Consider the following 21,452-nt stretch of genomic DNA (forward strand, 5'->3'; position numbering starts at 1 on the left):
CTAATAAATACTTCTTTTGCTGGTCACGGTGGTGCATGTCTGTGATCCCTCTAATTCCAGTGACTAGGGAGGCTGAGGCAGGAGGATTGCAAATTCAAGTTCAGCCTGGAAACTTAGTGAGACTCTGACTCAAAATAAAAAATAAAAAGGGCTGGGGATGTGGCTTAGTGGTAAAGCACCCCTGGGTTCAGTCCCCAGAACTGCAGCAAAATGAGTGTAAATGAACGGACAACACTGTTGTCCACCCACAGAGTCCTAGACCTGAAATCTGGGCGGCAGAGACTTCTGGAATCCCAGGTCCAGCGATCATCTCCCTTCAGAGAGGCTTAGCTCACAGCCTCTCAGGACCCTTAGACACAGCAGGTCAGAGCCGGAAAGACCCACCCCACCCCAAAACTGAGGTCACCTGAGAGGGGAGGTGGGCACTTGTGTCAGATCAAGACGACCACCTAGCCAGCCTGCGACTCTCGATCCTGCCTGGCAGCGGTCCTCAGAGGAGGGCGGGGCACGAGCCAGGCTGTGCGATGGGCACAGGGTGAAATGCCCATGAGTTGCTCCCACCCCCTCCTTGCTTCCCTCCTCCTTGGTGGCCAGCCGTGGGGGAGGGGTGGCCGGTGCCTGAGCCCCAGATGTGGCCCAGTCAGCAGGCCCGTAGTGGCCCCGCCGAGGAGGGTCAATGCCACGACAGTTCTGGGCTTGGGGGAGGGGGTGCCCGGGCCGGCGGGCGTCTCACAATGAGGTTTTGTCTCTCGGGCCGCTCCCGGAGCTGTTGCTCTTAGGTATATAGAATGGGATTTGTGGGCCCAGCTGTGTGTGTGCTGACCCGTGCTCCCCCTCCACTCAGCGGCTGGACTGGGGGAGAGGGGCCGCACTGAGCCGCCCATTCTTTTCCGGCTGATGCACCCAGAGGTTTGTCCCCTCTGCAGACTCCCCCAGGACAATTGTTATTCTCCACTCTGGCCCCTCCTCCACCCGGGGTCAGGCCTGCCCGCGGACAGAGTAGACACCCACCCAGACCTTGCGACTTTTGAAAGTGAATTTATTTTCTGAGTTGCCTGGGGTCAGCTGGAAAGCCAGCTTCCCTAGGGACGCCACCCACCCACAGGTCTGTCTTCCACACCCTGTGTGCGTCTAAACGCCTGCCAACCGAGGGCCAGTCGGTAGCTTAAACAGTGCCCTGGCCTGGTCATCAGGGCTGGGGTGCAGGGGCGCATGTATTTAACGCCCCCTCATCTTCAGGGTGATGAGTTCTTGAAGTTGCTCTGGTGGGAAGGAGCCTCCTGTCACCCCACAGGAGCTGGCCTGCCTGGGGGGCTCAGGCTCTGCCATCTCCCCTGACTTCACTAGGTCACTGACCAAAGGAGCAACTGTCCCCACGGGTTTTTACGTCTGGGCTGAGGTAGAGGGGAAACTGAAGTGTCCCAGGCTAGAGGGCTCAGCCACTGTGGTGAAGCTGGGGTCCAAGCACAGCTGGGGCAGGGGCTGGGCAGGGCGGTGCTGGGGGCTGGTGAAGGAGCCCCAAGGAGGCCTGCACACCAGGACTCGAAGGCTTCCTTCCTTGGCCATCATGAGTCCCCATCTGTGCTGCGTGACCCTGGGCAAGACACAGAATCTCTCTGGCCCTGTTTACTCTGCTCTTGCTCCCTTAGGGACAGGATGAGACCGCAGAAGGGAAAGGACGTCTGAAGACCATCAGGTGAGGGTGGAGGCCAAAGTCCCAGCCTGGAGGACTGGATTCTGCTCCTACCTACAGTGTGACCTGGAGCAGGCCTGTCTCCTCTCCTGTTCAAAGACTGTGAGGACAGGCTCCAAGGCCAAGAGCACTCCTAGCAGACTTTCCAGCTCCTCGCCAGGTGGGGACCTCTGGACTTGGGGAACAGCCTGAGTGTGGAAGAAGGTGGAACTCAAACCTGTCTGGGCCACTGTGGGACTGGTCAGAGGCACAGCGCCCCCTGCTGCGTGGCAGGGGTAGGCCCTGGGCCTGGGGCTAGCAGGAGTTCCAGCTGCTACCGGGGGCTCTCCAGCCCTTCCCCACGTCTCACTGCTTGGAGTCAGGCTGGGCTGGGGTCCCTGGGGTGCCCTGGCCTGGCCAGGTGTCCCTCCTTCCTAGGGAAACCCTCAGCAAAACTTGGTGGCCCCTGCACTTCAGTGCTGTGGGCACCACCAGACCAGTCTGTACCTCAATTGCTGGTTCTGCAGTCCTGGGCAGATTACCCTCTCTGAGCCTCAGGTCCTTCCGGGAGGAAGAAGGACTAAGCAGGATGCCTTTCAAGGCCTATCGCTGTGATGGACGCGGATGTCCTGGTACATCTCACGCAGGCAGCACTCCCGTGTCTCCCTCACGCCGGGGGCTCGAGGGGCTTCTGCCCCCTTGCAGCAACCCAGGGTGGTCGTGGGCCTGGCACTGACGGGTCTTGAGGCCTGGGAGAAGTGCAGGCCCTCAGCCTCTCCTTGACCTGCCAAAACGGTGCCCACAGTTTAATAAGACCCGGGGAACTGTGCTGACTCAGGCCAGCACTCAGTCATGGACGGAGCTGTCCCTGAGCCACCCAACGCCCCATGTGTTGGGGTCAAAACAGGCTAGGGCTCCGGGAGCTGTTTACCCCTTAAGCTCTGGATTTGCAAGGGGACAGTGGCAGTGGCCCCCCAACTCTGCTGCAAGCCGAGCAGCAGGTCCCCAGCCAGCGGGAAGAGATTACTCCAGTGTCCAGTGTGCTTCTACATCCAGTTTATACACAGCTCTATACAATATACAGAAACCTTTATATACAGACATATTTATAGAATAAGCTATATTAATTTGTCTCTCCTTTTTACAGCAATATTAGTGTGGATCTTTCATACATTAAGTACAAAAAAAGTCAGGGAAGACGGCGCAGAGTGCGCAGGGTGGGACCCGGCTGCTCCCTGCCCGTTGCATACAGAGGTCGCCCAGGCCCCTGGGAGGACAGGCCAGCGCGCAGCTGGGAGAGCTTGTGCTGTGGGTCTGGGGGACGGTGTGGGGTCAGTCTGAGCCGACCTGGGTAGAGGGGGGTGGCTCAGACCCCCCCATGTGACGAGGGGTGAGGGAGACGTGCAGCAGGCCCATCCTTCAGGGGCGAGGCAGGGCGGGGCAGCTGAGGGGTGGGCTGACCCTGGTGTCCAGGGCTGAGTCCAAGCCTGCCCCAGCCCCAAGTCTGTACAGGCATGGCTGCAGCCTTGGGGTGGGGGAGTCTGTCCCTGATGGCTCAGTCCTGGGCATGGCGATGGGGGGGGACACACCTACCCTAGAAGTCCCCAGACCCACCCCAAAGAGGAGAATTAAAAGGCCAGACCCAAGTCTCTCTCTGCTACTGGCCAAGGTGCTTGTTGGAACCTTTGTCTAACTCAAGAATTTGTCTAGTTCTTTAAACTCTCGGAGTCACAGATTCTGTCCTGCTTCTCTGCTGGGGGCAGGGTGCCTGGATCTGGTGAGGTGGGGCTGGCGGGGCAGGAGGGGAGGCCCAGCTCCCAGTCTCTGTCCCCATCTGTCAGGGTGGGCAGGTGCTCCTAGGGCAGCCGCCAGGCCAGCCCCAGCTGGGGGGTGTTGAGGTTCAGGACCAGGTACCAGTGATCATGAGATGTGGGTCTCGTGGGAGTTTAGGTGGCCCAGGGGGCTGGGGTGGGGTGGGGGCGGGTGGGGCACCGTGCCTCCAAGGAGACAAAGGCACAAGTGGGGTCCAGCGCCCGCCCACGCCAGCCCTGGAGCTTGTGCAGCACCCCGCCTCACACTGCTGCTCCGGGGCAGGCGCGTGGCAGGGCAGGCAGCCCCAGGGCCTTCCTCAGGAACGGGGCACACTCATGCACATGCACACACTCGTCTGACACTAGCATGCACAGTCGCCCCACGCCTGCTTCAGAGGGAAGGAACCCCAATGAGGGCAGCCTGGAGCCCCTGGCCCTCCTGGCCTCCCCTGGGCAGCAGGCAGAGGGTCTCCAGCCAGGTCCCACAGTACCCCACTCTTGGCCCCACGTCCCACCAACAGGACACTGAGGGTGGGGGGCGGTGGGAAGAAAGGCCAGCTCTCAGGAAGGAGCCCAGGCCAGCAGGGACCGGGCGAGTGGGGCAGAGGTTCGTTTGGTTTCAGATGTCAGGGCCCAGGGAGGCGCAGGCGTGGTGGGGGTCTACGTAAAGGAGTTAGGCGCGACCCTCGGAGGAAGGGACTTCAGGTGCCTCCTTTCCTCCCAGGGCACTGACTCTGCAGCGGGGTGGTCACAGCAGTACCCACCACCCTTCGAATGGCCAGGATCCCTGGGGGTGGAAGGTGGAAACTAGGAAGTAGCAGGTAGGTGGAGCAGGCCAGGGGTGCCCAGGACCCATGGACAGGGCCAGCTGGAGGGGTGCCACGCAGAGAAGGGGCGGTCCTGACCCCTCCGCCCCCGGCTGCCGTGGCCCTCAGCGGGGCTTCTGAACATGGGATTGGGGTGGGGCCTTGAAAGCCCAGCAGCTTCTGTAAACACTTACAGCACTGCGGGCCACCTGACAGACGTCGCCCCAGGGAACTGGCCAGCAGGCACCAGATCTGGGGGTGGCCAGGGCACACACTGGGGAGCGGCTGCTCTCCACCCCAGAAGCCAGTTGACCCAAGGCCGACTGCGGGACAGGGGTGTCAGGATGCCCTGGTGGGTCAAGCTGCGGGGGCTGAGTAGGTCTGCCCGCCCAGCAGGCTGCGCCTGGCTCCTCCTGCTCCCTGCCCTCCCCCACAGTCCCCAGGGCGGGGCTGGATCCCAGCCAACTTGGCTCTGGGGGGTCCTAAGCTGAGGTAGGGACGCAGACCCCCAGCTCAGCAGCAATGCCCATGCCTGAGGCTAACTGACCCCGGGGGCCTCTCCTCAAAGCCGCCTGGCCTGGGGGCAGCCACCAGGTGCCCACAGGGTCTCCTGCTCCAGCCAGGGCCTCGGCTGGCAGCAGCTGCAGTGGCACTAGCGTGCTGAGATGACCAGGTCATCCTGCTTGGCAGGGCTGGCCCCGCAGCCAGTGGGGGTGGAAGTCCGGATCTTGTCTGCTGCCAGGCACTCCTGGCTGCTGAGGCCCGTGGGGGTCAGGTCCATGAGCTCCCCGGAGGAGCTGAGTGGGAAGGAGGGAGAGAGCGAGATGCCCGAGGAGGGGTCCGCCGAGCCGGCAAAGAGCCGTGGGGGCTTGGGCACCAGGTTGGGCTCGAACTGGGCGCGGAGCAGGATTTCTTGCTGGCTGGGGGACTTGGGGCCCTCGGCATAGTCGCTGGTGGGGCTCTCGGGCACCACCATGCAGTAGAGGTCCTGGAAGGAGCTGCTCTTGCTGTCCAGGTTGAAGAGGCTGTCGATGAACTCTGCGAACTCCAGCACCTGGGGGCTGGGCGAGTCCCCCAGGCGCCCGTTGTGCAGCGCGGGCTCTCCGCGGGCCGGCCCCCCACCGCCCTCCCTGCCAGCCTCTTCCTCCTCCTCGTTGGCCGCGCTGGGGGGCCGCTCTGGAGTCACCCCGCCACTGCCCAGGGCCGCCTCCAGGGGCTGCGTGTCCTGCGAGTGCTTGGACAGGCTGTCTGCCGCCAGCAGCTCGGTGCGGGAGCTCAGGGAGGGGTTCTCCTCGGGGATGGCCGGGTCGATGTAGAAGAGGTGGCCCTCGTCGCGCTCCAGCACGGCGTGGAGGCTGGGGGAGCCGCGGATGCTGCGGAAGCCTGAGGAGCGGCGCGAGTCGAAGCTGTACAGCGACTCTGTGTCCGAGAGGCTCTCCATGGTGGCCAGCGGCGCCCGCCGCGCCTGCAGCTCGGCCGCCAGTCGCTCCTGAGTGGACAGCAGCAGCAGCTCCACAGGGTCCTGGCGGGCGGCCGCTGCAGCAGCCACTGGAGACAGCAGCCGCCCCTCCGAGAAGCCCTCCAGACTCATCTCGGACTGGGACTTGCTCCTGCAGAGGGAGAGCGGGACTCAGCGGGAGAGGAGACCACCGGCTCCTGGCTGGCAGGGAGGGGACAAGGGCAGTTAACTCAGCCGCCGAATGGGTGGGGCAGGGAAGCCTTGTTTTAAAAATGAACTCAAGACAGAAGACAAAGGGTCGATGCTGACGGGCCCCAAGGGACTAAGAACGCGCCTGGAGCAGTCGGCGCCCGATGCTGCTTGCGCCCCTGCACCCTGCTGTCACCATACTGATGGGAATGGGAGGGACAGGGAGGGACAGGGCAAGAAGGAAGCAAGGAGAGGCCAGCCCGCTCTGCCGCTCCTCGGGCTGCCTCACGTCTTCCTCACACTGCGGTGGGTCAGGCCTCTGCTGCACAGGGAGCCCTGGTGCCCCATGTCTGCAGCTCAGCCTGCAGGAGTGGGTGGCTGCCGCGGTCACCGCTGCTCAGAACAGACACTGGCTCCCTCCTCTGGCCATGCTGCTACCACAGGAAATGCGCAAAAAGCTGGGGGAGGTGTCCAGGGGTTCCTACAGGGACCAGGAGGCAGCCTCCTGGCCAGATCTGTGACCAAGGGCCTAGGGCCAGGGTTCCAGAAGGCACCTTGGTCAGATGCACCATTGCCCAAGAACTCACCTCTCCAAAGAGTGTGTGAGCACGGAAGTGTGCACCTGTGAGCGCGTGTGACGCCATGTCCGTGTGCATCTGCGTGCCTGTGTCTGGCTGAGGTACATTCGTGCATTCACACACGTCTGCCTGTCCTGGTGTGTCCCCAGGTACGTTTTCTGCTATCTTGGTGTGTGTCCCACACGTGTGTCTGTGTCTGCATGGGGTCCATGCACATATGTGACTAATAATCGTGTGCAGGCGAATGTGCCGGCACAAGCTGCAATGCAACACGTCTTATGCACATACGTGTAGGTACGTGTGTCCACCTTTGGGTATGAATGGATGTGTGGTCTGGTGCCAAGACCCTCCCTGGCCGCCACAGGAATCCTGCGAGACCCAGCCCCTCAGTGTTGGCAGGCTGAGGGGCAGGGGAGCAGAGCAGGAGAGAGGGGCCACTTTGACTCTCTCATGCACGTGTGCAGAGTCCTGTGAATGTGTGTGGGCCCAGGACACGCACGCCATGGACGCACCTCCCTGCACACCTGGGCTGTGTGATTCACCTGACGCACCTCCCTGCACACACCTGGGCTGTGTGATTCACCTGATGCACCTCCCTGCACACCTGGGCTGTGTGATTCACCTGACACTGCTGTTGCGGTGGTCTGCAGCTGGCAGCTCCAGGGCCAGGCCAGTGGGCAGGGGTGGCCCCGTGGGCAGTGGCTGCTGCTGGAAGATGAGCTCAGGGGTCAGGTCCACCTCCGTGGGGCTCACCATGACCTTAGCAGCAGAGAGCAGAGCCGTCTTCCCCTTGTTGTAGTTCTCCAGCACCTGGGGACAGCACAGGCAGGCTGACGGGGCAGGGGCTGCTGCCCAGCCTGGCTTCCCAGAACAAACAGCCTCTTGGGTCCCTAGGGTCACTCTCCTCCCTGCAAGGGCCCTGCTCCTCAAGGAAGGCTGGGGACCTGCCACAGGTGGCGCCCTGCCACAGACCCTCGAGGTCGGACAGGTCCTCTCCTGTGCTCAGCCCTTCGGTGGCTGGTGGTGGCGGAGGCTGTCCCTGCTTGGCTGTGCATCTGGTATGTCCCAGGCAGCCCTCAGGGCCTCTCAGCCTACCTGCCTCAGGGACAGGTCCCAGGTGGGGTGATGCAGGGCTGTGGCAAGAGTCAAGGGTGGAGCTGACCTTTCTGGCCCCCCCGGGGCCCAGCTGGGGGCTCTGGCTGGGATGCCAACCTCTCAAGCCTAAGTGCCCTTGTTGGAAGAAAGGGCACAGGGATCGACCTGCCAGGCCCCTGTGTGCTCCGAGGCGGCAGCTCACCTTGTTGAGCCCCTCCATGACCACATAGGGCAGGTGCTCGTGCAGCATGGCCGGTGAGATGATCACCTCGTTGAAGGCCTTGTTGTCGCCCCAGATGGCGAAGTATGTGGGCTCCTCCTGCTCACAGCAGCTGAGGGGACAGGGGCCGGTGAGGGGCTGAGGAGGCTCTGGGCTGTGCCCCTGCTTGGCAGGGCGAGGGCTCTCCCTAGGCCTGGCTCCTGGCCCTGCTTTACCCTCAGCCTGGGAAAGGCCGACCTGGGGCCCCAGCTGCAGCCTCTATGGCCTCCTGCCCGTTTTTGGCCTGAGCCATGCCTGCTCCACCCTGGGCGGGGCCAGCTCATCAACTCACCTGGGGACGAGGGCCGGGCCCACGCCTCTGAGGGAGTGTGGGGGCCTCTCTGCTGGCCCTCTCCTGCCTGCACCATCCTCGCCTACACTGCCTGCTAGTCCATCCCCGTGATGCCGTGGCGCGAGGTGAGAGCTGGCGGGGGACACTGGGGGCGAAGGCGGGGGCTGAGAGGGGAGCCTGGAGTCCTGCTCTGGGCTGGCCTTTGCTTTCTCTCCAGGGCTTGAGGCTAGGGAAATCGCCCTCCAGGCTCTGCTCCTGCCCAAGCAGAAGCTCCGCAGAGGCCGCAGGCCCTGCAGCCACAGGCCTGGGACCCTGGGTGGCACCTACCAGCACTGCTCGGCAGGGTGGTTGTGCACCACGTGGATGATGCGGCCAGGCGGGTAGAGCGGAGTGCTGGCTGAAAGGGCGATGGTCAGGTCACTGGGGTGCGTCCAGAGCCGTGTGCTGGCCAGGGTGGTCACCTCCACCTCCTCGGGCAGCTCGGACTTGGGGATGCACTTGGTGGCCCCCACAATGATTCGCCACTGTGTGGGGCAGGGGAGACAGGGACAGAGCTGAGCAGCACTGGCTGAGTGGCCAGGGCCAGGAGGAAGGAGGGCTCGACGGGTGACAGCAGGGAGGGGTGGTGACGAGGCAGGGGAAGGGCAGTGGCCGGAGCATTAAAGGTCGGTGCCCACCTGAAGAGGCAGTGGCTGAGGTGTACGGTGGCCAGGTGGCCAATAAGATGCCAAGGACAGATGACATGGAATTGTTGAATTTCAGGGCTGGCAAGGGGCTGGAAGACCAGCCAAGCCCTCATCTAGTGGATGGGGAGACAGGCCAGTGAGGGAAAGGACTTGCTCTAGGTCACTCCACAAGTCAAGAGGCAGAACGGACCTCCGCCTGGGCCAGCTGTACCAACCAGGCCTGGCCACCTCTGGGTTAGGTCCCGGCCACCTGCCTCTGGCCTGATCACGCCCAGGCCTGGGTCTGGTAGGAGCAGGTCCTCCTCCCCAGAACCAGGCTGCTCCAGGCAGACACGGTCCCATAAGCTCTGTTGTCCTGCCCACCACCTGCACCTGAGACCTGGTCCACGGCCCTGCCTGCACCCTTGGTTGCAGACACCAAAGCTGGAAATCAAGCAGGTGGGCAGAGATGGCACACGGGGCAAGGACCCACCTGGGGGGACTAATGGAGGGTGACCTCACAGAGGACCAAAGGGCCCAAGTGTGCCTCCTGCTGCTGGGGGCCTGCCCCAGGGTTCCTGGCCAGACTCCACCCACCCCACCTGCCTGATGCATTGAAGGCAACTTTGCACAGGAAGAGTCCACCAACGTCCTCCGACACTGGGGCACACTGGAAAGGCTAACCTCTCGGGTCCCGCAGAGATAGGAACACACTGAGCCCAAATCCTCCCTGCAGGTCACTCCCAGCCTCCCCTGGGTCTGGGCAACTTCACTGGGCTTTGGATCAGAACTTTCTTTAGCCAACTCAAAGCCCTGGGCCTCGTGGAATCACCCCTTCTGACGGCAGGCAGCTCCTGGCTTCCTGTTCTGAGATGGTGACCACTGGTGATGTGGCCAGTATCTCCCAGGCTGGGTCTGTTTCCCCTTCTATGTGACAGGGGACGGATGGGCTGGGCTTGGAGATGCTGAGGGTCTGATGGCCTGAAGTTCCCATGACATTGGCCAACAGTAGCTGCACCTCTTGTGCTTTGTCCCAAGGGACCAGCAGGGGACAGGGCAGGGATGGACAGAGCTGCCCAGAGGCCAGGGTGCCCGGTGGGAGCTCACTTTCGGCTTGGTGCTGCGCTGCAGGACATCCAGGAGCTGTCTGCGGAAGCCTTCCAGCTGGGAGAGGCCAATCCTGCAGGAGTCGCAAAATGGGCATCAGCTGGGCCTGGTCAGGGGCTGGAGAGGGGCAGGCGAGGTAGGCCCACGCCTGGCCTCCAGGAGCAAGAAGACCAGTCTACAAGGGTCCTGGGTGCAGGGAGTCTGCAGCTCAGCAGAGCAGAGCAGAGCTGAGGAGAGGCCATACAGGGCGGGGCCAGCCCTGTGTCCTCTTGTCTTCTCACTACAGGGCGGAAAGGGTAGGGGGGGAGCACCCAGGTTCCTAGGGAGCTGGGAGGCGAGTGAGAGAGACTCAGGGTCTCGGGACTGGGGTGAGGCCAGGTGACAGGGCGGAACTTGCCTGGGGACGAGGTCTTTGCCCAGAACCACGGCAGTGACAAACTCCTTGGAGTACTCCATAGCATCCTCACTGCAAGGGAAGCCAGGTGGGAGCTCAGGCCAAGGGGCAGTGTGGCGTCCTGGAGGAGGAGCCTGGCCATCAGCGGGCCCCCTCTCCTGCACTCCGGGGACCTTCGTGGGAACTTGCAGGTGCCGGGCCAGGCTTCCGGCCCTGTCTTTCCTGCCCACATGGCCTTGCCAGGGTAGGACTGGCATTTTCCACAGTCCTCATCCTACCGCCCGCTCCACGCACTGGGCCAGTCCCCAGCTCCCAGCCCTCAGCCTGAGCCCGGCCTCCCCGGCCAGCAGCCCGAGGCCCCGGCAGCTCACCTCAGCAGGCCTCCTGGGGGCGAGTAGGCAAAGCACTTGAGGGTCGGGTACTGTGGGCGCAGGAGGAAAGAGAGGATAGCCGCCGTGCCCGCGCCCAGGGAGTGGCCCACCACAATCAGGCCGTAGTGCTTGGTTCCGCGGCCCTGGGGACCGAGATAAGCCTGAGAGCTCTGCCCCCCGCGGCCAGGTCACTGTCCTGGCTGACGCCAAGGAGGCAGGGGGTCCTCCCAGAGGTCTGCAATCATGTCTGTGCCATGCGGATGCTGGGGCAGAGGGAGAACCACGCTAGCTCCCCACAGAGCGACTGCGTAGGGCGTCTGTCCTCACAGCCTCCACTGCCCTCCAGGGCACCTCCCGGGGGACACCCGCCCTGATTTTCCAGGAGCCAGTCACTCCTCTAGACACTGCTTCTACCTTATCACTACAGTGGTTTATGCTCTATTGTTATCACTTGGTCACCTGTCCCCATTCCACCACCGACTCCTACTAGAGTCTCTGAGGCCAGGGAAGGGGCAGTAGGTGGCACCTTGGGCCTGCCTAGCCAGGGGGATGGTGGCTGGTTCCGGCCGCACCAAGCAGAGCAGCGTGCCTTCCACCTGCCCTGTGATCACTCTTCTTGCTGTTTTGTTCTTTGAATGTCTCCATAAAATGTCCTTTGGGTAAATGGCTGTGCAGCTTCCAGGCTGAGAAGCCCCAGCACCGGCCTGGAGTAGGCACTTAGTGACCACGGGGGCAAGCAGGGCACCTCGGCGGAGCTGGACCAGAAGGGACCTGGGGAGCTGCATGGGAGGGGCCGGGCAGCAGAGGAGGGGAGGGCCGCCATCGCCCAGCCTCTCCTGGCCCCGCTGCACTGGCTGGCACAGGGCTTGGGGCATGGAAAGCCACTCACCAGGTCTCGCCCGAAGGCCTGGGACAGGACCATCTCCTGCTCCAGCTTCTTCTTGATGTACTCGGCTGACAGCACCATGCCCTGGACGGGAGGAGCAGAGCAGGATGCTGACAGAAGGTCCCCGGGGACCCGCAAAGCCAGTGACCACGGTGCACTGGCCCTGTCCTTGTGGGGTGGACGGGCCTGGGGGACACGTACACCTCAGATGAGGGATTTGAGGCTCAGAGGGGGTGTGTCTGACCCGGTGGCCTGGCCTCTCCCCAGAGGCAGGCTCTGGACTGGGTGGGGGGGCTCCAGCAAGCGGGCCACAGACCTTCCAGACTAATCTACACCTTCCGAGCAACCTCCCGTGGCCCAGTGAACAGGAAGGACCCCAACGGCAGGCGTCCGCGGGCTGCTGGGGAAGAAGGCGAGGGCTCCTGGGCACACGGGGCGGGTACCTTGTGGCCCAGCCAGGTGCCACGGTGGCCCTCCACAGGGAGGCGCTCGGCATCACCCGTCAGGTCGGTCAGGGCGTCCTGGGGAGAGGAGGGGAGGGTGGCTGAGGAGACGAGGAAGGGGGAGGCAGTCACCCGGGGCGGGGGCTGCAGGGGCATACCTTAGGGGACAGGGTTCCGCGGATGCTGATTACCACCTTCTTCTTGTCATGGTCCACGGCCACGTAGAAGGGGGTTTCATAGACCTAGGAAGCAGCAGCGTGAGGCCAAGGGGCCCAGGACGGGGTCAGATTTGGGAGAGGGACCTAAGCCCTATTCCTGGCTCCACAGCTTGCTCCACTGGCCATGGAGCCCCTGCTTCCTTCCAGGGCCAGGGCTCCTGGCAGTCACTGAGGGTCCTCTGTCCCCGGCACAAGCCTCCCTGCCCTCCTGGCCCCTCCCCTCCTGCTGTTCACTGCTGAGCCCGGACGCACCTCGGCCCTCTCTGTGCCTCCTGCTTCCTGCATTCCCTAGCTCAGCTGGGGCCAGGGAAGGCCAACGCTGGGGGTCGGGTGGGCACCCACTCTCCAGCCCCAGAGCGGGTGTGGGCCGGGGCGTGGCGGAGGAGGAGCTGCCCCTGCACTGCTCACAGGGTGGCCTGGAGGGGCGGCAGCCGTGCTGGCCCAGCAGGGTGGCTTCCATGCCAGGCCCCTGAGCTGCCTGCCCCAACCTGGGCCCCAACTTGGCTGTCCCCACCCAGCCCCTCACCGCGTCGTGGCAGGAGGTGTAGACGATGTCCACCGCGGTCATGTTCTCATCCAGGAAGTGGCGCCGGATGGCGATGGCGTTGCAGCCACAGCAATTGTCCTCCTCGATGGTGACGCCAGGGGCAAATCGGGGCCGCGCGGGGCACAGGCAGCACCTGTCGGGTGGGGGCAGGTGGCTCAGGACCAGGGAGCCCCTGATGGTGCCACTTCTCCTCCTGTCCCCTCAAACCTGCTCTAGTCAGGTATCCAGCCCCACCACCTTCAAAATCCCTGCTGACGCCCGCGGGTCAGTCCCCAGTGCTCGCTCCTTGTTCTCTTGGCAGCACCTGACCCTGGGGGTCCTCTCCAGGCTGGGCTCCTGGCCCTCGTCCTCTGGCACCGAAGCCGTGGGTTCCGCCCAGGCCCTCTCCCCTCCAGCTGCACATCAGTCGGAAGCTTTAAGTGTCCTGCGCGCTCAGGAAGCCCCTCCAGACCAGCTCCAGCCCTCCAGGTGCTCCCGTCCAGCCACCTGGGCTCACCTCCCCTCAGAGGTCCGACAAAGCCAGTCCTATCCGCCCACCTCACCTGCATGGCAGCCACCCCGGGCCCCCCTCCACCCCCTCCACCCTCTCCACCCCCGCACGCCCGTCGGGTCTGCGAGCAGACTCAGAACCAGACCCTCTACCTTCCCTCCCATTCTCCTTGCCTGGGGGCAGCCAGGGGCCTGCTGACCAGTCCCCTCTCCCACACTTCCCTATGTTCTCAACTCAGTGGCACAATGACCCTTTAAAGGGAAGTCAGGCCTTGTCACTTTTCTACTTAACCCTACAGCAACACCCTCAGGCCACAGAGGACCCGTGTCCTTGCGGGCCCTGGCCCTGGTCTCTGGCTGCACCTCCCCCTCCTCTCCTCACTCGCCCTCCGCCCCCGTCCTTGGTGCCTCTGCTCTAACGCCTGGCCATCTTCCCGCCTCCCCATCCTCCTTCCTCCCCTGCCTCCCTCGGCCTGAAATGCTCTCCCGTCAGATCCTGCGTGCTCACGCCCTCCTCCCTCGGCCTCTGCTGCAGAGAGGTCTTCCCTGCCACCCAGCGGTTCGCATCCCATCAGACACCCAGCTCCCCTCCCCCACCGCACCCGACTCTGACACACTCCACATTCCCTTGTCAGCGTCCTGTCTCAGCACAGAGTGCCACAGGGCAGGGTCTGCTCTGTGGGGGTCACAGCTATGTCCCCAACACCAACACCTGCCAGGCACATATGAGGCCCCCCACGAGTGGATGAAGGAGCGCGGCACAGAGCGCCCGGCTGGGGATCACTGCTCCTCAGGCCACCAGAGGGAGCCAGCACCCAACGGACTGGCCTGGAGCCCACAGTGCACATGACAGGGTCTGCCCGCGGTCCTGAGAGGACAGCTGAGATTTTATTAAGAATCCTAGGAGTCCCTGATGCTGAGAGGTCTGTCTTCTCCTAAAGTAGCACCTGCGGGGTTACTTCCCAAAGGGGACAGGCCTCACTGAAAAACGCCAGGGTGGAGGCAAGACCTGGGAGCTACGGGGTCTGGTGTGGGCACCACTGAGATGCTGTGAGAGGGGTCCCTGGCTGGAGGAGCCCCCACCACCAGGTCAGGCAGCGGGGCTCCTGGGCTGGGGCCCGAGCTCCTACTCTCAGATAGCGGTCCTCTCCCGCTTGGCTGAGCATGAAGCTGCGACGGTGTGACCTTGAGTTCTGGGTTGGAATCCTTTAAGTTACTTCTGGACTCCGTGGGCCTGAAGGGGCCTCCGTTTCCTCCCGCAGCTGCATCCCAAGGCTGGGGCGAGACCAAAGGCCCACGTTCAGAAAGGGCCTGGCACACCACAGGCAGGCGGCACGCTGACTCCCCTCCCGTGAGGGCTGCTCTGAATAAGGGGTCCGAGGACCAGGGGCAGTGAGGAAGGAGGCAGGGCGGCGGGCTGGACGGGAGCAGCCCTGCAGTGCCTTTGAGGGTGGCACTGCCACCCTGCGTCTGTGGGAGCCTGGATGCCAGTCTGTCTGTGGGAGAAAGACCTGCCACATATCCAGGGCAGGGCTGGAGCCCCAGATGGCCAGAGGAGCCGGCATGGGCAGGCCTGGCTTCCCATGCCCTGAGCAGGGGAGAACTGCTGCCAAGGGAGAGGCCCAGGCCTGAGGCCGGTGGGCAGCCCCTCTGCCTCCAGCCAGCACCTGCAGCCAGGCCTGGGTAGCCAAGAAGAGCGTCCAGTCCTCTGGCCTGTCTGATGTCCTTGGCTGCACACCTGGGCCTCAGCTCTGCCACATCTCCGCCCCACAGGCCCTGGGGTCCCCCTAGGGTCTGAGGACTCTGCACTCTCTGGGCCATTGAGAAGGTGGATGCAAAGGCCCACAACCCTGCTGCATGCAGTGCACTGAAGTCCCGCCTGCCTGTGACCCCTGGATTCCAAAGCATCCTATGGGCAGACGCTGCCTGTTTACAAATGGGAAAACTGGTTCCATGGCTGGCCCCCAGCTGCCATGAGTAACGCAGCAAGGCCCATCAGAACCCGGGTCTCCAGACTCCTGGCCCAGTGCTCATTTTGATGCTCCGCCTGGTTGGGACTCCCAAGAGGACAGGGAAGAGGACAAACACGTGCAGCAGGCAGAGAGGGAAAAGGTGCCCTGGTTACCTCTGATTAGCTGCCAGGGCCATGGCGAGAACAAAGTCCCAAGAGCCACTGAGCTTTCTGAAGAAAGAGAGGGCACGGCAGGGTGGGTGTGGCTGCTGAGGGCCCCAGGACAGGGGTGTTGAGGACAAGCTCCTGCCTCACATGCCGCCTTTCTGGAACAGGAGCCCGGGGAGCTGTCCTCCTTCTACCTGGCACAGGGTAACAGCTGAGCCACCAAGGAAGGGGCGGCTTCTTCCTGGAGCCCTTCTCTGGCCCACTTAGGAGAACAGAACACCCCCCAGGGCCGGGCTGAGGGTGGAGACAAATCAGAGGCTAGATCTGGGGCTGAGGCCTTTCCAGCTCCCTGGGAAGCGGGAAGGAGCCTGTAAAGGGCCTTCCTGGTGCCTTTCCCTAGACCTCTGTGGATAGGGCCTCCCTCCCAAGACAGTCTCTCCAGAAAGGCAGAGCACAGGAGGGAAGCCAAGAGCAGGGGAGACGTGGGCAGGCGGGAATGGTTGAGGGGGCAGAGAAAGAGCTGGAAGGGGAAGGGATCCAGCAGTGTAGACACCGTACAGAATCTCATTTAATCCTCTAAAAAATTCCATGACGTATGTATCCACATCCCCATTTTACAGATGCCAAAACAGGCCCCGGGAAGTAGACCAACTTGCTCGAGGCTGCAAGTGACAAGGTCTGGACTCAAACCAAGAGCTGTGTGACTCCACAGCCCAGAGCTCTGCTGCTCGGGGTGACAGAGGGGAAAGGTGAGGCTGGCGACGTTGAGGAAGAGCAACCACTGGGCCCAAGGGAGGAGGAGGAGGCAAGGTCTGCTGCCCCTGTTGAGCTTAGTGGGCGACCCCACAGGCACCAGTTCATCCTCTTAGCCCCTCCCTCACACTGGCCAGACAAGGAGGCACTCGCATGGCTGGGGACAAGGCAGGGTACTCACGAGCAGGACCGGGCCAGCTGGCAGAGGCCACAGGCGGGCTTCCGCATCAGGTACATGGGCCAGCCATAGGCAGCCAGGGCAAAGAGCATGTAGTAGCAGACCTCTTTGTAGCGCAGCATCTCGTGCTGGAAGACAGCATGCAGAGGCGGTGACTTGTCGCCTCAGGCCAGCAGTCCCAGAGGTGGGAGCCTGGCCATCCACCCCCACAGGGAGCGGGTGCACAGGTGGGGCTGTGTGGGACCCAGGCCTTAGAGGAAGGACCAAGCCTCTAGATGATAATTGCACTTCCCTAATTATCTCCATGCAATCAGGGCACGAATCTCTTGAGACCTGTCCTGACGCTCCAATCTCAGAATTAACGATTTGGGGACAGAAAATCACTCAAAGCACTGGATCGATTTCCTTGCCTGTTTTCCCAAGAAGGAAGAGAGTGAGGGGCGAGGGGCAGGGTAGCAATCACCCACCTCAGTCATCAGGCCCTGGCTGAATTTAACCCTGAAAGGCCCTGGGACCTCCAAGACCCGTCTGGCATTCCGGCTATAGGCAGCAGGTGGGCCTCCCTGGGCAGGAAGTCACCAAATCTCTCTGGCCCTCAGGTACTAGGTATGCCTGACTCATGGAGTCCCAGGCTCAGGCTGAGGGAGGGCTGTCTGGAGGAGATTGGGATCACTCTGAAGAAAGGCGCCAGTTTAAAACCCCACAGGTCTGAGGCCCAGTGGCTGCTGTGGGTGGTTGTTACCAGCACCCAGGGCTAGAGGGAGGCAGGCACAGAGGTGTCCCAGCGAAGCCTCCAGCGGAGGACTGCGGCACTTAGAGGGAATTATTTCTCTTGTAAAAGGTAAGGAGGGTGATTAGTCATCTTGTGAAGTGGAACAGGTAGTGCCTTAATCAGGGCCCAGAGGGGGGAAAGCGTCCGCATCCTCTGTCTGCTCTCCAGGAATGAGCCGGTGAGCTGGAGAGGCAGTTACTCAACCTTCAGCATGCCCTGCCAGCGGGCGGGGAGCTGGCAGCCTCCGCCACAGGCAGGTGGGAGCCAGGCCCCTCTGCCGGCCCTGCCCCACCACCCAGGGCTGGTAGGAGCCTGTCTCCCTGGAAAGCAGAGTCAGGTTCTGCTGCAGACCTGGCTGCTTTGAGAAGCTACGAATGCCACTTTGAGGAGCAGGGGCACGTGTGTGTGGAGCTGGGGTTGAACTCAGGGCCTCGTGCACGCCAGGAAGCACTCTGCCACAGAGCTGCGCCCGCAGCCCCACCCTGGGGCTCTTCTAAAGGACGGAGATATCCCAGGGCTGATGCTCTTGGGCTGCGTCCTAACTGGCGCTTCATTCGCGGCATGGTGCTGGGACTGGACTAAGGACAGCTCCTCTTCCCACAGCTCTGGGAGGAACGTGTGCCCAGGACCATTTTAGAGCTACAGGGACAGGCTCAGAGGGACAAGGGACTTGCTCGAGGTCACAGCGACAAGCAGTTGAGTAGAGGCGCACCCATATCCGTGTGCTTCCTGGGGCAGGGCGGCCCGCTGTGGTTTTAGCCTCAGCTGCACAGTGGCTAGGCCAGGGTTCTGCCACCACAGGGTGGCACCACCTTCTCCTATAACCTGCTGGACTCCACTAAAGGCACTTAGGAAAAGGCTCTATTACTAAAAGTCTTGGAAACCACAGTGCTATGCCCCAGTGCCTTTTATGACAGCAGTGGCAGCAATAATGTCATAGCTCGCCCCTGGGAGGTGGTTTGCCATCTCAAGAGGCCAGGGCCAAACGTCCCGGAGCTGGGCTAAGGGATTCGGGGTTTTGCTTGTAGAGCAGCATGGCGTGGGGCTCTTGGGGGTGTGACCTGAGAGGCGTCACCCTGCAGGGCTGAGTAGGACCTGGTCGGGAGCAGTGTGGCCCACACCGAGATTCCAGCACAGGCGAGAACGGGGGTGGGGGATGACTCACCGAGTTCTTGAGGTCGAGGTACTTGGTGTTTCTGGTCACTGGCATCCCAGACAGGAAGGCCAAGATGTCATTGTTTGCCTGTAAAACAGGCATGTGAAGGTGGGCGGTGGCCCATCCCCAGGCTCAGTCCCCAGGGCTCTGCCTGCTTCCCTAAGGCCTGAGAGGCCCGAAGGAGCAGGTGGCTTCTAGCTCTTCCAAGACCCAGCCAGTGCTCCAAAATGAGAAGTTTCTCTGTATTTCTAGCTGCTCCTTCCTGCCCAAGGTATTAAACCCCTGGGGGACCTTCCTGACCCACACGAGCAGAGAAGGATTTTGTACAGATGTGAGAGACCTGAACTGGTATGTTGGCAGGGACAGGGGAGTGGGACACAGGGACAAAGCAGAAGGCTGGAGCACCCGCTGGAGTCAGGCACTGGGGCCCTGGGATTAGAGCCTGGAAGAAGAAGCCGCACTGGGCTCAGAAAAGGAAGCCACCTGAGCAGCAGTGGTGCGGAGGCTGGCTGACGTCCTGCGCCGGGGAAGGGGAGGGCAGTGCACAGCAGAGGTGACCCCCAGGGCCTGCGAGGCGGGGCGGCCGTGCAGTCAGCAGCAGGCCTCAGGGAGGAGGGGCTGGCCGCAGGCGGGCTCACCTCGTCCAGCACCGCGTTGCGCTTGGCCCGTTGCCTCTGCCGGAGCAGCACCAGACCAGCGATGATGTCGGATGGCACGATGTCGAGGTCCCGGAAAAACTCAGCAAAGAGGTAGGCGATTTCCGAGTAGGCGTCCTACGAGGTCCATGAAGCAGGGGACAGTGGCAGGGAGACGGAAGGACGTGAGACCAGGAGTGAGGCTCAGGGCAGGTTTGCCCATGCACCCTGTGGCACCAGCGGAGCCTGGTCCCAGGTGGCCCTGTGCAGCTGGGACCCGGAGGGCCCTGAGCTGGGCCCTGGGCCCTTGCAGGTCTGGCTGCAGTGATGTGGGACAACACTGCCCCTTCCATCACCTCTGGGGCCCTTCCTCCCGTGGGAGGTCCTGAGGCTCACTCTGTCTGCCACACACAGGTGTCATCTGAGACACGTCCTCCTCTCTCTCCCTAGATACTAGGACTCACACCTGGATGACCCTGGCTTCCTTCTCCTCTGGAATTTCTCTCAAGCAGAAAAGCCGAATGATTCCTGGCTGCTTCTGACCTGGAAGCTATGACCCTGGAAGAGACACTGAGGGTTTTGTGGAACCTCCTAGATCTTGGGGCTCCTCTCCCTGCTGTCCAGGGGTCACCGGCTCTGTGGCTCCCCACAATGTGCCCAAGGAGTATGATCACTGGGTTGGTGGCCCCCTGGCTTCCTCCATGCCCCTGACCTGAGGACAGCCTGCATCTGAGCCTCAGGGCAGGAGGCAAGGAACAGTGGTGAGTCCTGTGGGTTGGTGGGCTTGGGGTCTCCCCTGCATCTTGCTTCCCTGGAGCCTGAAGCATCGTCCCTAACCTGTCAGGAGAGGCCAAGGTGGGAACCGATTCAGGGGAACAGGTCTTGCCTCATCCTGGAGTGTCTCACGTTCATAAGAGAAAAAAACCAAGCACTGCAATCAAAATGCCTCAGGGGCCAAATGGCACCGGCCACCGCTCAGTTCCAGCTGACCAGTCAGGGAGGGCCTGAGTGGCCAGACTGGGAAGTACAGGAGTTTACAGAAACTTCCCTGATTTTCAAAAGCTGGTATCCAATTCGGGTTTTTAAGGGACACCACAGAAGCTAGTCGAGACTTGGCCTGCAAGCCCAAGACTGCACCTGGACAGCGAGTCTGAGCACCCGTGCTCAGGGCTCCTGGTGACGTGAGGCCTTCCCACCAGGCTGGAACCACAGCCCTGTCTGAGAGAGGGTCTGGGAGGGGCTGGGCACTGCACATGGTGGCAGGCCCAGCCCACACCTGCCAGGGGTTCACATGGCCTGCCTACAGCCCCAGTCCTGACCATGACCCCTCAGACCTCCCCGGAGGACCCGCAGAGGACTCCCCGCCCACCCGGGAACTTAAGGGGCTTTCTTCCACTGGATTACTCACTCTACGCTTCACCAGCGTTGCTGGTGAGAAGGAGCCACTCGAGGCTTCCCGGTGGCTTCTGAGGAGGGCACTGTGCTGTCTGCCTCGGGAGGAATGGTCTCCTGACCTCACTGGCTCTGCTACTACCTAGCTGTGGGATGCTGGGCAAGTCACTCCACCTCTCTGGGCCTCAGCTGTCTGATCTGCAAAATGAGGGGTGGGGCTAGAAGACCTCTAAGGTCCCTCCTGGTGCTGCAGGGCTCTGCCTCCCTCCCCGCAGGGCCACCCACAGTTGGCCCTGTCTTCCTCCTGCTGCACTTGGTACTCTGAGTCTGGCCCTCAGAGCTCTGGCTGGTGAGGGCTGACTGTGTGCCACCTAGCAATGCACTGAGCACTAGCTGGTGCGCTGGACCCTCCAGATCCGTTCTGTGGAGGACGTGCTACTTTTCTTTGTCTTCAGGTTGCCTGACTGGTGAGCATTTCATCTCCAAAACTAAACTCTGTTCCAAGGCTGCTTTACAGGCGGGGGGCTCCGTCAGCGAAGAGTAACGGATCATCACATAAGCAGGCTGTCACCTGCACTCAAAACCCTGCGCCTCCTGCCAGCCCCGCCCACTCGGTTTGCCACAGGAGACAAAGGTGCCTGTCTTGCAGGATGTGCGCCTGGGGAAGTGATTCCCGATACTTACTGACTGGGAGTCCTTCGTACGGGTGCAGCACAGGAACACTTTGAGCCGACGAGACCAGCTGGTGGCCTGACCCTCCTCCAAGCGGTGCCTGCAGAAGGGAAGAGTTGGTATGTGTGAGGTCAGAGGGCTGGACCAGAAGAGCTGGGACCCAGATGTTATAGAAGCAGGGTGGCCTTTTCCCAGGACCCCACCAAAGGCTCCCCAGAAGGCGGTTCTGAGGGGAGAAGAGGTCCCAGGCCTGGTTAAAGCTGGCTGGCCAGTGACCTGGCTGATGGCCAGTCAGGTTCCTCCCTGGGGGGCTCCCGCTGGCCTCAGATGGCAAGCTGTTGGTCAGGAGGTCATGCTCCCTGGCTTTTGGAAGACTGACCACAGGCCTGGGAGTCAGAGCCTGGAACCAAAGTGGAGGCCACTCTGCAGCAAAGGTGTCCAAAGGCGAAACGCAAGAGCCTAGGAGGACGCTGAGACGCTGTCCTCTTGTTCCA

The 21,452-nt window shown here is 62.4% G+C and overlaps 1 protein-coding gene across 5 annotated transcripts in view; it reads right to left on the reverse strand.

Annotated features, from left to right (window-relative positions):
• Positions 1–2,718: 2,718 nt before the first annotated feature.
• Positions 2,719–21,452, reverse strand: part of Dagla (diacylglycerol lipase alpha) — a 59,001-nt gene continuing 40,267 nt past the window's right edge. For all 5 annotated transcript variants that reach the window (XM_047519169.1, XM_047519171.1, XM_047519170.1 and 2 more), the window contains exons 6-20: positions 20,971–21,058; positions 18,898–19,032; positions 18,269–18,346; positions 16,335–16,459; positions 12,772–12,925; positions 12,186–12,269; positions 12,028–12,105; positions 11,588–11,668; positions 10,699–10,841; positions 10,331–10,399; positions 9,934–10,006; positions 8,489–8,685; positions 7,813–7,942; positions 7,138–7,325; positions 2,719–5,899 (exon numbers count right to left, since the gene is read on the reverse strand). In XM_047519169.1, the coding sequence (XP_047375125.1) occupies positions 4,942–5,899; positions 7,138–7,325; positions 7,813–7,942; positions 8,489–8,685; positions 9,934–10,006; positions 10,331–10,399; positions 10,699–10,841; positions 11,588–11,668; positions 12,028–12,105; positions 12,186–12,269; positions 12,772–12,925; positions 16,335–16,459; positions 18,269–18,346; positions 18,898–19,032; positions 20,971–21,058 (2,581 nt within the window). In that variant the 3' untranslated portion in view covers positions 2,719–4,941. The remainder of the gene's footprint in view (positions 5,900–7,137; positions 7,326–7,812; positions 7,943–8,488; positions 8,686–9,933; positions 10,007–10,330; positions 10,400–10,698; positions 10,842–11,587; positions 11,669–12,027; positions 12,106–12,185; positions 12,270–12,771; positions 12,926–16,334; positions 16,460–18,268; positions 18,347–18,897; positions 19,033–20,970; positions 21,059–21,452) is intronic.

The sequence above is a fragment of the Sciurus carolinensis genome, chromosome 11 (assembly GCF_902686445.1).
Source record: "Sciurus carolinensis chromosome 11, mSciCar1.2, whole genome shotgun sequence".
NCBI classification, from domain to species: Eukaryota; Metazoa; Chordata; class Mammalia; order Rodentia; family Sciuridae; genus Sciurus; species Sciurus carolinensis.